The sequence below is a fragment of the Gekko japonicus genome, unplaced genomic scaffold, assembly GCF_001447785.1.
Source record: "Gekko japonicus isolate JY-2015 unplaced genomic scaffold, Gekko_japonicus_V1.1 scaffold1333, whole genome shotgun sequence".
Taxonomy (NCBI): domain Eukaryota; kingdom Metazoa; phylum Chordata; class Lepidosauria; order Squamata; family Gekkonidae; genus Gekko; species Gekko japonicus.
The window spans coordinates 517,113-530,988 of record NW_015160252.1 but is presented as its reverse complement, the minus strand read 5'-3'; the positions used below and the strand labels follow the sequence as shown (position 1 = coordinate 530,988).

Here is a 13,876-nt window from a genome sequence, read left to right as displayed (position 1 = left end):
ATATATATACCAGTTGGGAACACTTAGTCCACCTCTTTCCTTTCTGTCCTGAAGTACCTTCCATTTTATTCTAGGTTTTTTGTGTTGCCAAATGAATTGTCTCGTGATTTTGTTCAAATCTTCAAAGAAGTTCTGTTTTTTTACCACAGGTATGTTTTGTGCCAAGTATAGAAATCTAGGCAATACATTCATCTTGATCACCGCAATTCTGCCCATAAGGGATAGTTGGATGGCGTTCCATTTCTGCAAGTCTGATCTGATTACTTGCAGTAATTTCGTGTAGTTCCCTTCAATCAAAGAATTACATTTATTTGTCAGGTTGATTCCTAAATATTTTACTTTTTGACTATTTCCATCTTGGTTACCTCTTTGATTTTTTCTATCGTATTTGGGAAACAATTCTTTACTATGCTGTTGGATTTTTTATAATTAATTTTTAGTCCTGCAACCTGTCCATAGTTTTGGAATCTTGGGGGTTCCCTACTATAAATACTAAATCGTCGGCAAAAGCCTGCAGCTTAAATTCCTCCCCTTTCACCTTCAAGCCTTCTATATGTTTATTTTTTCTTATGTCTTCATTTAGTGATTCAATTGCATAAACAAAAAGTAAGGGGGACAACGGACATCCTTGCCTGGTTCCTTTCTGAATCTCTATCATTTCTGTCAGGTCTCCATTTATTATTACTTTTGCGTATTGTTTTCTGTATATAGCCTGAATCGTATTATAGAATTCTTGGCCAGGATCTGCCGCTTCTAATTTTTGTAGTAGAAAGTCCCATGACAGGTTGTCAAACGCCTTTTCCGCGTCCAGGAACATTAGCATTAATTCTTTTTCAGGATGTTCTTCGTAGTATTCTAATACATCCATAATGATTCTTATATTATTTCTCATTTGCCTTTTGGGTAGAAATCCGGTTTGGTCTTGGTGGATCATCTGTGTCAAAACTTTTTTTAGTCTTCCAGCTAGTATTGATGTAAAAATTTTGTAGTCGACGTTGAGGAGTCTGTAGTTTTTAATATCGGTCTTATCTGTATTTGGTTTTGGGATTAATGATATTAAAGCATGATTCCAGGAATCAGGTATCTTCATGTTTTTACCTACTCTTTGGCAAAGTTCTTTAAGTGGTGTCCATAACTGTTCTTCAAAAGTTTGGTAAAATTCTGCCGGTATTCCGTCAGGACCTGGAGTTTTTTTCCTTTTTTGTCTTCTAATTGCCTCCATAATTTCATTTAGGGTTATTGGATCATTCAGTATTTTTTTCTGTTGAATGTTACATTTTTGAGTTCTGTATTTAAGGTATTCTGAAATTTCACTTCTACTATCTCGGGCCTGTTGATATAATTTCATATAGAATTTTTCCACTATCTTTTTTAGGTCTTGTGTGTCAAACTTTTCTTCGTTATTATCGTTTCTTAGTTTAATAATGGTGCGCTTCTCTCTTTCTTTATTTTATAGGCTAACCATCTGTTGGGTTTGTTTAAGTTTTCAAAGTAGTATTGTTTGGTGTATTCTATTCTCTTTTCTATTTCGTAATTTAACAAGTTGTTTAAGTTATGATGTAAGAGGTTAAGTTTGATCTTTGCACTTCCTGCATCATAATTTTGTTGTGGGGTGAGGGGAGGGGCAAGCGTTTGGCATATACTCAGAAACTGTTGAAGATGGATTGAGCCATGGTACAAATTAAGCCTATCTGAGGTGGTTTTGATCCTGGTGTGCCTCCATAAGGTGAACCCGTAAGGTAGTTAGGACTGCCACTACCCCATCCCTCAGAGTAGCACTCCTGCATAGGTCTCCCTGCTAGACTTCTAGCATGGATGACACCAGAAATCAACCAGATAGGGAGTGTTGTATCCAATGTTCCCTCTAAGCTGTGGAGTCTTGTGAACAAAAATTCTACTGTGTGAGCTACTGGCATTAAAGTTGTGAGCGAGCCATTTAGCTACTGCATAAGTTAGTTTGCTCTGGAGCCCTCCTTCCTGAGCTGAGACAAAAATGTGTGAGCCAGAGGCTAAAAAACTGTGAGCTAGCTCACACTAACTCAGCTTAGAGGGAACACTGGTTGTATTGTTGTTTAGCAGACTGCACCTGCTTCATCTAGTACTTTCCCCCCCCTGTGCTTCAGGGAGTTGTGTTGAATGGGATTTGAGAGTTTGTTCTTGTGTCATGATTTCTGTATTCTAATACTTTAAAAAGGTTTTATATTACAGGTGCGTCAGTACAAAAGAGAAGGCCAAATGACAGACAAAGGAGAGAGGTGAGAAGTTAAAGATGCATGTTTGAGTCCAGTGGCAATTTTAAAACCAACAAAGTTTAATTCTAGGTATAAGCTTTTGTGTGCATGCACATGGAAGCTGATACCCAGAATTAAACTGGGTAAATCAATGCAAAGGGTTTGACAAGTTGCTGCCAGGCAGGCTATGGTCCTAGCTTTGATGTTCAATGTTAGGAATGTTCAGCACTGCGATACTCTAGTTACCTATGACATGTCAAGAAAACAAAGGTAGTCTTTGAATAATTCGAATAAAAAGGCTTTTTATTGTTATTGAAAAGAAGGGTGATGACCAAGCCATATGAGGACATGGAGACCAAGCCCTATGAGGAAAAGCTGAGGGACTTGGGAATGTTCATTCTGGAGAAGAGGAGGTTGAAGGGAGACATGATTGCTCTCTTTAAGTATACGAAAGAGCTGTCTCTTAGAGGAGGGCAGGGAACTGTTCCTGTTGGCAGCAGAGGACAGGACGTGCAATAATGGATTTAAATTAACAGCGGGAAGATACCAGCTGGATATGAGGAAAAACTTTTTTACAGTAAGAGTTGTGCAACAATGGAATCAGGTGCCTCGGAGGTGGTGAGCTCCCTCTCCCTGGGAGTCTTTAAGCAGCGGCTGGACAAACACTTGACAGGGATGCTCTGGGCCCCTTCCAACTCTGTGATTCTATGTATGAATTTTTGTTTTTGAGAGGAAGTTGAGAGATAGTAATTGGTCCAACTTTCTGGCAGAGCAGGAATTTGAACCTATCAAATTCCAAGACCTGCTTCCACTGGAGGATTGCATCAGCCAGAATTCTAATGGGTGGCTTTAGTCTGGTTTATGTTTGAGGTTCCTGAGAATCCATCTCAGAGGACTGAGTTTTGCAAGTAGCATTCCTCTGTGTGTTGAATATACAGATCACCATCAAACCTTGTTTTCTTCCTCTGCAACTTTTGTTAGTCTGGAACTCCCAGGACTGAGAAGATGGAGGTTGATCAGGACTGGACCAGCGTGTACCCAGCAGCAGCTGCTTTTAAACCTTCCTCAGTGCCCCTCCCCATTCGGATGGGCTACCCAGTGAAAAGGGGAGTACCTCCGGCGAAAGAAGGCAACTTGGAACTTATAAAGGTAAGACTAAATATTGGTCTCTCAAAATGACATTGTTGCAGATGTGTGGTGTTCATTTCATTCAGGTTGATGTAGTGGTTAGGAGCATGGATTCTAATCTGGGAAAACCAAGTTCGATTCCCCACTCCTCCATATGCAGCTGCTGGGTGACCTTGGGTCAGCCAAAGTTCTCTCAGAGCTGTTCTTGAGCAGTTCTCAGAAAGCTCTCTCAGCGCCACCTACCTCACAGGGTGTCTGTAGTGGGGAGGGGAAGGGAGGGAGATTATAAACTGCTCTGAGATTCCGAGTGAAGGGCAGGGTATAAATCCAATCTCTTCTTCACTTTTGTACACCACATTGATATTTATAGGTCCCCAAGGCAGCTGCTGTCTATAAAGTATATTCAATTCAAAATTAAAACTCCTGTTGGTTAGAACTTCTTTGGCTCCCTGCTTTGCTGAGGGACTGGTGGTAATAAACAGTAGTTGCACAAGTGGAAGGAACATTTGCAGCTAACAGAAACTAGAGTGCAGTTATTCAAAGCAATCTTCTCCATCTGACTCCTCAAGACACATTCTGTGGAATTTGCTGAGAAAACCACTTGCATTCATTGTGATTTGGATTCTGCTTTATTGTCAGTGCAAATTTGGGATATGCTCAGAGACGAGTCTAATACACTGTGCTAGGATGAATTTCCATTAGTGTGGCCTGAGGACATGGAAGAGGTACTAGGAGATGAATTGTCCACCCCCAGTATGGTTGACCTCTGTCGATGTTGGGGAGAGAGGGATGATTTATTCAGCCTGAAGGGTAAATTAATATTTCATTGAAGGAGAGGGCAGTTCTATCTCTCTTTAAAGGATGCCATAAGATTACCCTAAATGTGGCAAAATTTGCTAGACAAGCTATAAGACTCTGGAAGCAATTTGTAGAGGGAAGCATCTAATTGGCTTATCGCTAGAACTCAGTCCTGATTTTTATTTTAGATGTCTTAATCTGAATGTGTATTTTACTGACATTGTGTGTGTTATTCGATTGGTCTCTGACGGTATTAAACTCTTGTCGTTGTTGCCATGAGATCACATGAGAAAGTCCTCTCTGAACCAGAGTGGTTTTGGCAACTACCAGCTAGCTAGTAACCCATTTTGTGGCAAGATGTTCCCAAGTATGTTGGCCCATCAACCTGATAACATTCCTGGATGACCCTGAATATCTTCTCAGTTTTGGTTCCAACCTGGTTTTGATACTAAAACTGCCTTTGCTGCACTGGTGGACATTGTGTGCTTGGAGAGAGATGGAACAATGTGACTGTTGATTCTCCTGAACCTCTCACTGCCTTTTGCAATGGTAGCCTCTAGACCAGGGGTGTCAAACATGTGGCCTGGGGGCTGAATCAGGCCCCTGGAGGGCTTCTGTCACAGTGGAACTGGCTGTCCTCTTCTTTTTCTGCTGCTGCTGCGTCATCATAGGTTTGCAGCTTACAGATACACACCTGAACAGCATACTCAAGATTGCAATAGCACAGACATTTTGATGTAATAATTCAGAGCTAGAGGTGTCCGTTATCACTGTTAAAAAACAAAATATTGCAAAAGTGCTAATGTTTTAAGCATGTTTTTAAGTAAAAAAAACCTTTGTATTTGTATCCTTTATAAAGTTTATATCACCGCAACCTGGCATTACATTTTATGACCCACATGGCCAGGCCCAACAAGGTCTCATTTATGTCAAATCCAGCCCTCATAACAAATGACTTCGAAACCCCTGCTCTAGACTATCTGGAATGGGATAGTGACTCTGCACTTTAGTGGTTCCCCGTCTACCTGGTAGATTGGTTCCAGGAGATGGCTTGAGAGAGACTGCTCCCTGTTCGCCCTCCATTTGTGCTGTCTACTATGCCAATGGTCCCCAAATGTCTTGAGCTTGCAAGCATATTTGGTATCATGACACAGCGTGGTGGGTGCAGCCACAGAATCACTGCTATAGCTTACCTTTACTCACACAGTGAGGATTCATGTACTGTGGTGGTAGCTGCTGCCAAAGCCACATTTTAAAAAATCCGCACAGCCCATCAAGTCTCCAGTGGCTAATCAGCAGTGTTGCTGGGCTCAAGCCCCAACTGGCCCCACCCACTTTCTAAAACATTTTGCAGGCAGCGTGGTGATGATGGGCACACCATCCTGGGACTCCCTGTTCTATGCTATTTAGCATCTATATGAAACCCCTGGAAGAAACTTTCTAGGAATTTGGGGTCAGAAGCCATGAGGTCAGTCTTAAAGAAGCCTTCTGTGTATCAGAATGGTTTTGGCAACTACTAGCTAGCTGCCTACAACCCCTTTTGAAGCAAGGTGTTCCCGAGAGTGTTGGCTTTTAACTTCACATGTTCCTGGATGAAGCTGATTATCTTTTTAGTCCTGTTTCTCCTTTTCATCAGACCTAGTTGAGACCATGGGTGAATAGGTGTGTGATGTGCTGAGTGTGTGTGTGTTAAGTGCCATCAAGTCTCTTCTGAATGGGGACTAATAAACTGAAGCTCAATCCAGATAAGACTGAAATATTATTGGTTGGTGATGTAGTTGAATTGGAACTCAACCTGTTGTGGAGGGGTCTTTATTAGACCCAGAGCCAGCCTTGTAGGTGGGCATCCAAGTATCATGTGTGGCACAAAACACCTTTAAGTGGCTTCAGCTGCAGTTGTTCCTTTCAGATCACAGTTATTCATAATTTAGTATCACCCAGCATAAGCTGCTGTAATATATAGGTCTGCTTGCGAGCGTTGTTTGGAAACTTGGACCAGTTTGCTGCAAGGCTGTGAACTTCTACAAACAAAAAGAGAGAAAATGTTTTCCTAGTACTTAAAACAAAAACTTCATTGGCTGTGTTTGTTTCAGGGCACAATTCATAGCTCTGGTATTGCTCTATAAAGCCTTAAATGTTCTGGGATTTAGGTTCTGAATGACACCAGTCCTTGAGTCATTCATAAAAATCTGCCCAGTTCTTAAAGCCTTCAGAGACCCTGCTCTGAGACTTCCACTTTCAAGTGTGAAGTGGTTGAATCTTCTCACTAGTACACCTTGCATGTGGAACTCCTGTCATAACCACTAAATTGGCATTTAATTCGATGGCATTTAGGTGAGATTTGTTTGCCTGAACATTTAATAGCATTACGAGTGGCTGACTAAATATTGCTGCAGTTTTTAATACATGTTGATTTTATCTGTCTTTTTTTAAAGAAATCTTGTTTATTTGGTAGCCAGATCTTTTTAATTGATGTTTGTGTTTTAACCTAGCAGCATAGAACTATCCTAAATTCTGTCCTCTGGCATCATTCAGATATTAGTCTATATATAATTCTTTCAGATCCCCAATTTCTTGCATCTAACACCGGTTGCCATCAGGAAACACTGTGCTGCTCTTAAAGGTGAGTTTCATATTTTGTGTTCAGTTTTGGTGCAAAATAAAGATGTGTCCATAAAGAGAAACCTGAAATTAATGAATCTGCATTTTTTTACTTCTACCAAAGGTGCCCAGTGAATCAAAAGAATGTATAAGCAGTTAATAATTTTGCAGCTATTAGAAGCCTAATGTGGACAGGTTAAGAAGTATCTATACAGGTTAACTGATGGGTTTTTGTAAGGTTGCTGGTGGCTATTTCAATTGTTCATTGTTTTAAACGTTCTGTGCTATGGTTTTTAATCTGGCTCCCAGTTGCCTGTGAGAACAGGTGGGTTTATGGATTGTTAAAGCAAATGAAGAAATGTAAGTTGTGTCTAGGAATGGGGAATACGGGCCTGACTTCATGTGTAGGAGTCAACAGTTCTGTGACCCAGTCCAGGATTGTTTGTGAACAATGCAGTTACGTGTATTTTGTTTGTGGTACCTGACTGGGAAGGAGCATGTCAGTAACAGAGACAGATGCATGCGATTGGACTTGCCTATGCTGTGTCCACATGCAGAAGCACGATTGTGCTACAGCAGCTTTATGTGGAGGTAGTATGGAACTCATGCCTATATTCAGGACACTACCTGTTTTGAGGCTTTGTACCCAATGTTAAGATTGAGAGACAGAACTGGGATTTTGTTAATGTACCTGTTAGTGTAGACAGCACCTCACTGCTTAACAGTCTCCCTTCCTGAGCTGACAGAGGTGGTCTTGGGGTTGGTGTTGAGAACCCCTGTGCTAGTTGTCCTGGGGGACTTCAACCCTCGTACTGAGGTGGACTTGTCAGGAGTGGCTCTGGATTTCATGGCCTCCTTGGCAACCATGGGCCTGTCTCAGGTAATAACTGCTCTGGCACATTATGCAGGTCACACTCCTGCTCTGGTGTTTTGTTCTGGGCAGAAGGAACATGATCTAATTGTGGAGGAATTGAGGACTGTTCCTTTGTCATGGATAGATTGCTGTTTGGTAGGGTTCGGACTTACTGGGAGACCGACTCTGCAGGGATGGGGGAATATATTAAAATAATCCACCCCGAAAGCCTGATGCATTCTAATGGCTCTAGGGAACTTCCTGTTGATATGGTTGGTGCTCCTCTCGTGGCCAGGTTGACCTCTGGAATGAGGAAAGGACCCAGGCAGTTAACATGATTTCTCCCTGTACCTTCTCACTAGAGCACAGGTAGCCCCTTGGTCTACTGAAGGGCTGTGGGTGATGAAAAGACAAGGGAGATGGCTAAAGAGACAGTGGAGGAAGACTTGGGGCAAATCTGGTAAGACATGGGCAAAAGCTCATTCCATGGCAGTGACGGCAGCAAAGAAACAACGCTTTCCTGCCATCATTGCGTCTGCACAGTGAGGTCAGGTGAGGTGTTCCAGGTGGTCAGAGGCCTGTGGGATCTGGCCCACAGAAGCAAGTACGCTTAGGCACCAAATCTCCAGAACTCTCTCCCCAGGGAGCGTTGTCTGTCCCCTGCTGTTTTGCCCTCTTCCGCCAGCAGTTGAAGATTTCTTTCTTTTGCTTGATATTCCCTCATTCCTGACCAATGTTTTAATTGTTTTTGTGTCTCTCTATGTTATTTAGCCACCGCACAGCTGCGGTGGCTCAAGTGGTTAAGACGCTGAACTGCAGGCTGTGGAAGGTCAGTAGTTCAGCAGTTCGAGACCCGAGTGCCGCATGACGGAGTGAGCCCCCGTCTCTAGTTCCAGCTCCTGCCAACCTAGCAGTTCGAAAGCAAGAAATTGCAAGTAGATAAATAGGTACCACTTCAGTGGGAAGGTAACAGCGTTCCGTGCGCCATGGTGTTTAGTCATGCCGGCCACACGACCACGGAAACGTCTTCGGACAGCGCTGGCTCTTCGGCTTTGTAATGGAGATGAGCATCGCAACCCTAGAGTCGGATTCGACTGGCTTTCGAGCAAACGAACCTTTACCTTTATGTCATTTAGCTCTGTTTTAATTGGGCATGGGGATGTTTTAAATGGTTTTAAAATGTGGTTTTTATTATGTATGTTTTCATTTGTTAGCGGCTGTGGTGACCCTTGTGTGGGCAGGGAGGTGGGATGTAAATTTTGGTAAACGTAATAAAATATTCACAGAAGTGGCTTGGCAAGCTGGCAAAGGTTTGGTGGGCATCTTCTCCTCGCCCCTCCAATCTGGTTAAGCAGTTCTTCAGAATTTTCAAGCCTCCAGAATTTTCAAGCCTCCATAACATAAGAAATGTGAATCACTCTTTGATCAGTGTTCATGCCCCAGATATACAAGGGACAGTGGAAGAGTGGCTTTCAGAATTCTACCCCTGCCACCACCACCCCCAGTGAATCACATGAAGATTTCCTATATGGCTTGGCTTGGTGTAGAATTTGGGTAATTGTGCACTGTTTGTGTTGCCCTAACAAGCTATCATTGAGACCATTCTGGGATACAGGTAAAAGATGTGGAAGAGACGTCATATTCTACAGCCATCAGGAGCATCAGAGGGAATGGTAAAGGCATATGGGGAGAGCTGTAAGGGTCTGTTCATTCACTCACTTGTACTTTTTCCATGTAGTTTTATGTCTCACTTTTAAGTGAGAGCCAGTTTGGTGTAGTGCTTAGGAGCACGGACTCGAATCTGGGAGAACCGGGTTTGATTCCCCACTCCTCCACATGCAGCTGCTGGTGTGACCTTGGGTCAGAGTTGTTCTCTCAAGGGCAGTTCTTGATAGAGCTCTCTCAGACCCACCTACCTCACAGGGTGTCTGTTATGGGGAGGGGAAGGGGAAGGGATTGTAAACTGCCCTGAGACTCCTTCAGGTCATGAAGGGCGGGATATAAATCCAATCTCTTCTTCTTCTCTTCTAAATGTAATTTTTGTCTTTATTTCATGGGAAGGGGGTGAAATTGATATTATTAAACATAATATCAATACAGCTGGCTTGCTGTAACAGTTGCTAACATGAGATTCTGTTGGCTGGCTTGCTGTAACAGTTGCTAACATGTTATGAAATGAAATTTTGACTCTTTAGACTTCTGCACAGAGTGGCCAGCTGCCCTGGATAACGATGAGAAATGTACGCAGCATTTCCCCATAGAAACTGAAACAACAGACTACGTTTCAGCAGGCCCATCTGTTCGTAACCCTAAAGCAAGAGTGGTGACCTTAAGAGTAAGTAAATTGCAGAAGGAGTGTGTATGTGTATCCCCCCCCCAGGTTGGGTTCTTAAAATGAGTTTGATTCTGAAAGTTGTTGCCACTAAAAGGTCATAGATAGAAAACATTTGCCATTGAGAAAGCAACCAGTTCTGTAGTAAGACCTGCCCAATAAGCATCCAATGATTTTTTGCATAAACAGAAGAAGAAGAAGAAGAGGAGGAGGAGGAGGAGGAGGAGGAGGCGGCGGCGGTTATACCCTGCCCTTCACTTGGAGTCTCAGAGCGGCTTACAAACTCCTTTCCCTTCCCCTCCCCACAACAGACACCCTGTGAGGTGAGTGGCTCTGAGAAAACTCTGACACAAACTGCTCTTTCAGGAACAGCTGTGCCAGAGCTTGTGACTGACCGAAGGTCACATCAGCAGCTGCAAGTGGAGGAGTGGGGAATCAAACCCGGTTCTCCCAGATTAGAGTCCGCACCCTTAACCACTACACCAAACAGCAACCACTTTGAGTACCTTTATACTTGAGAAGCGATATAATTTACTTTAAATACGTAAATATCAAGTAGCATTTAAAGCTATTTGCTTTGAGTGCTGTTGCATATACTGCAGTAAAATTGAGTGTAACTGGGTTCCCGTATTCGCACTTACTGGGTGCCTGTTCAAACAGGGCAGCCATTTTGGTAGGGAACATGGAACATGGAACAATGTAGCCTGTGGCCTCAAGGGTTCTGTGCTATTATTTTGGGTTTAATGAGTTTTTGGGTGGTTTATGATTGTTTTAACTTTTATGGAATAGTTTAGTACAGTTCTGTCAGTGTCTTTGGCACTTTTCAGCATAAGCTAAAGGAACCTCCTTGGACCTTTCAAATCTAAATTTTGACTCTGGGGAGAAAATTGAAGGTGATGAGGGATAGGAGACACAGGGTAAGGGACGAGAGAAGTCTGATGCAAACCAAGAATGGCCTTAATTAGCATTTATTTGTAGCATTTACAAAATGCATTTTTTTTAGTGTTCAAAGCACTTTGCATTCCCAGTGATCCTTAAAATAACAGTGGGAGGCAGGTCACATTCATCTCCGTGTCCAGGTTGAAGTGATGTCCTGTCCCTCAAATGGCCAACCCTAGAGACCTATTCCTTTCTGTAGATACAACAGCCCGTTCCTCTCCGTCAGAGTGTTCATCTTCAAAGGCTGCGTGTTGTTAGGTGTCCTGCGTGTTGATTATTTTAAAAATGAAATAGCCAGCCATCTGGCCTCTCCCAGCACTGATCAGATCAGATTTGATTGATAATCCTGTCTTGTGGCGGCATCCTGTTAATTCCCTGACAACCTAATCTGCTGCGAGGAGTGGGGCAGAGAGAGATTTGAAGGTGAAAAGCAGATGGCATTGAGGCTGCTGTTGGCTGGGAACTCTGGTCTGATTCTCACTAAGGTGGTAAACGGCAGGTTTGCATGATGGAATGTTCTTTCAGGACAAAAATAGTTCCCTCTGCCTAGAAACCTAAGTTGGGGAGAAGTCTTCTAGCCTAGATTTTTCCCTGGTACACTCCTTTTGTAGATGAAGAGATCCCCCCCCCCCGTTGCAAAGGAGCAGTCAGTCATGTGGCCTCTCAAAGTGGTACAGTCCAGAGTCTCAGGCACTGATTTACCACTTCAGTGAGTACTAGGCTTAAGGGACTGGCCGAAGGAGATCCACGGTGTGCAATTAGTCTGTTACAGAGTTACTAAATTTAAAAAAATAATGAAGCTGTACAGACCTGTGTTTTGAAGTGATGCTGTCCAGAATTTTACCCATTTCATCCTAAGATTTTACTGCTGTACAGGAGAATCTGATTGTACCTGGACACTACTTTGAGCTTTTGATGTTTCATGCTGTTTAAACCCTTGATTGAAGACAGTTTTTGCAGTCCGCAGCTCCAAGTCTGTTTTGGGTCACAAAATCAGTGTAGCTTGTTTATTCTCTGCTTAGGATGTCTGCCTAACTCTTGGTTTCTATTAAACTTGTTAAATCTTTTTACTTCCAAATTTCTTCCAAAATCTTCCCACCATTATCTTTTTCTCCCTTATATATATTTATTTATTTATTTCATTCAATTTTTATCCTGCCCTCCCCACACGCAGGCTCAGGGCGGCTTACAAGGCACAAAGTGCTATAAAACAGATAAATTAAAACACAAGCTAAAAACATTGACAACTCACAGGATACATGAAGGACTAAAATTGCGCTCTCTCCATTGCATATCAGGAGGAGGTCAGAAGTCAAAAGTCAGAAGGGGGACACCATGAGCCATGATGTTCCAATTACTCATCGGCCCACCCCGGCGGTCCTGCTCTGCAGTTATGCGGTGGTGGTAGTGGCGGCGACGGCCCCTACTCAAAAGCCTGGCGGAAGAGCTCCGTCTTGCAGGCTCTGCGGAACTGTAAAAGGTCCCGCAGAGCCCTGATCTCCTCCGGGAGCTCATTCCACCAGATGGGGACCACCACCGAAAAGGACCTGGCCCTCGTGGTAGCTAGCCTGGCCTCTTTTGGGCCCGGGGTCACTAACCGGTACTGTGACCCCGACCGAAGTGCTCTTTGGGGCCTATATGGGGATGAATCGTGAATCGTGTTGCTTTCCCCAGTATATGAATCGTGTTGCTTTCCCCATTAAGATTCCGTAGTGGCACGGTTCCCAGCTCCTTCTGTTGCTTAAAGAAATGGTAGATGTAGACCCGAGTGCTTCCGTGGCTCATTTGGAGAGGGCTGCCGGACAGTGCATGGTCTCATGCAGTGCAACAGCACAGAATTCCACTTCTGAGAGTTTCAACTTTGATTTTTTTTTAAAAAGTTTCAAGCCCTTGTGGCTTTGAAGATTTACTAAATGCATTGTGGAAGGGACACTAAGCGTTCTTGTGCACAGAGCTCTCTAGTCATCAGCTGAACTTCCGCTCACTTACCCTTGTATGCTCAGCTGCTTTACTTAACCCACCCACCATCTCCTGCTGTCACACATGGTGTTACCTAAAACTGCAGTCTTTCTGGCTTCTGCATCTGAGGAATACTCTTCTTTCTGTCCTGACATCACACAATCCAGCTGTGTCAACAGCTGTGTACACTTCCACGCAATCATTCTTTGGCCCTTTCTGGAAGAAAATGTTGTAACTTCTGCACAGGGTGCTGTAAAGAAGTTGTAACTCCAGGGACCCACTCTGATAGTGCTCTTCATCCTGGCTGTGGGCTATTTGCTGCACGAAGGCGGGGAACTCCACATTCAACAAATCAATAGTTTTCTTTATTTACTAAATCCAAGGACAAATTGGGAGAGAAAACAGGAAAACAAGATAACAGTCCTGTACTCAGTGTAGATAAAAGTCAAAATTACACCGCAGTTGCCACAAGCAATGGCCCAAGCCTTCAAATGAATTCCTCATACAAGGCTCCTGAAGAGGGACAAAACCCAAAAGTCTCTCAGTTCTCCTCCAATTTCCTGCTTTGCTTTCTCTGTCTGACGACTAATGGCTGATAGTAACCACGGCAACATACACCTTCTCCACTAGGGGTGTGCAAAAAAAAATGTGGCCGATTTGGATTCAGCCGAATCAGGCAGAATCGATTTCCGCAGGCAGTAGGACTCCCGCATGTCAGTTTAGTCAGTACCAGCGATTTGGGAGTCTTTTGGCCCATTATATCCTATGGGCCATTAAAGTCAGTGGTGAAAACATAGGGTATATTCTGGGGGCTGGAGGAGAGGGGGTTTGAGGGAGAGGCTCCAAACTCGTAGGGTAGCTGCTGGAGCCTCTCCCCAAGATACCCACCATGTTTCAAGAACATTGGACCAGGGGGTCCAATTCTACAAGTCCCCAAACAGGTTGCCCCCATCCCCTCCATTGTTCTCTATGGTGGGGAAAAAGTTACTTTTTCCCCTCAGTGCTGTTAGTGGCTCCCGGGGGGGGGGGGGGGGT

The 13,876-nt window shown here is 43.5% G+C and overlaps 1 protein-coding gene across 1 annotated transcript in view; it reads left to right on the top strand.

Moving 5' to 3' along the window:
* The first annotated feature begins 2,211 nt into the window (after positions 1–2,211).
* MRPS35 (mitochondrial ribosomal protein S35) overlaps positions 2,212–13,876 on the top strand; it is a 23,929-nt gene continuing 12,264 nt past the window's right edge. The window contains exons 1-4 of the mRNA XM_015414326.1: positions 2,212–2,255; positions 3,213–3,380; positions 6,720–6,780; positions 9,807–9,946. Coding sequence (XP_015269812.1) covers positions 3,237–3,380; positions 6,720–6,780; positions 9,807–9,946 — 345 coding nt within the window. The 5' untranslated portion in view covers positions 2,212–2,255; positions 3,213–3,236. The remainder of the gene's footprint in view (positions 2,256–3,212; positions 3,381–6,719; positions 6,781–9,806; positions 9,947–13,876) is intronic.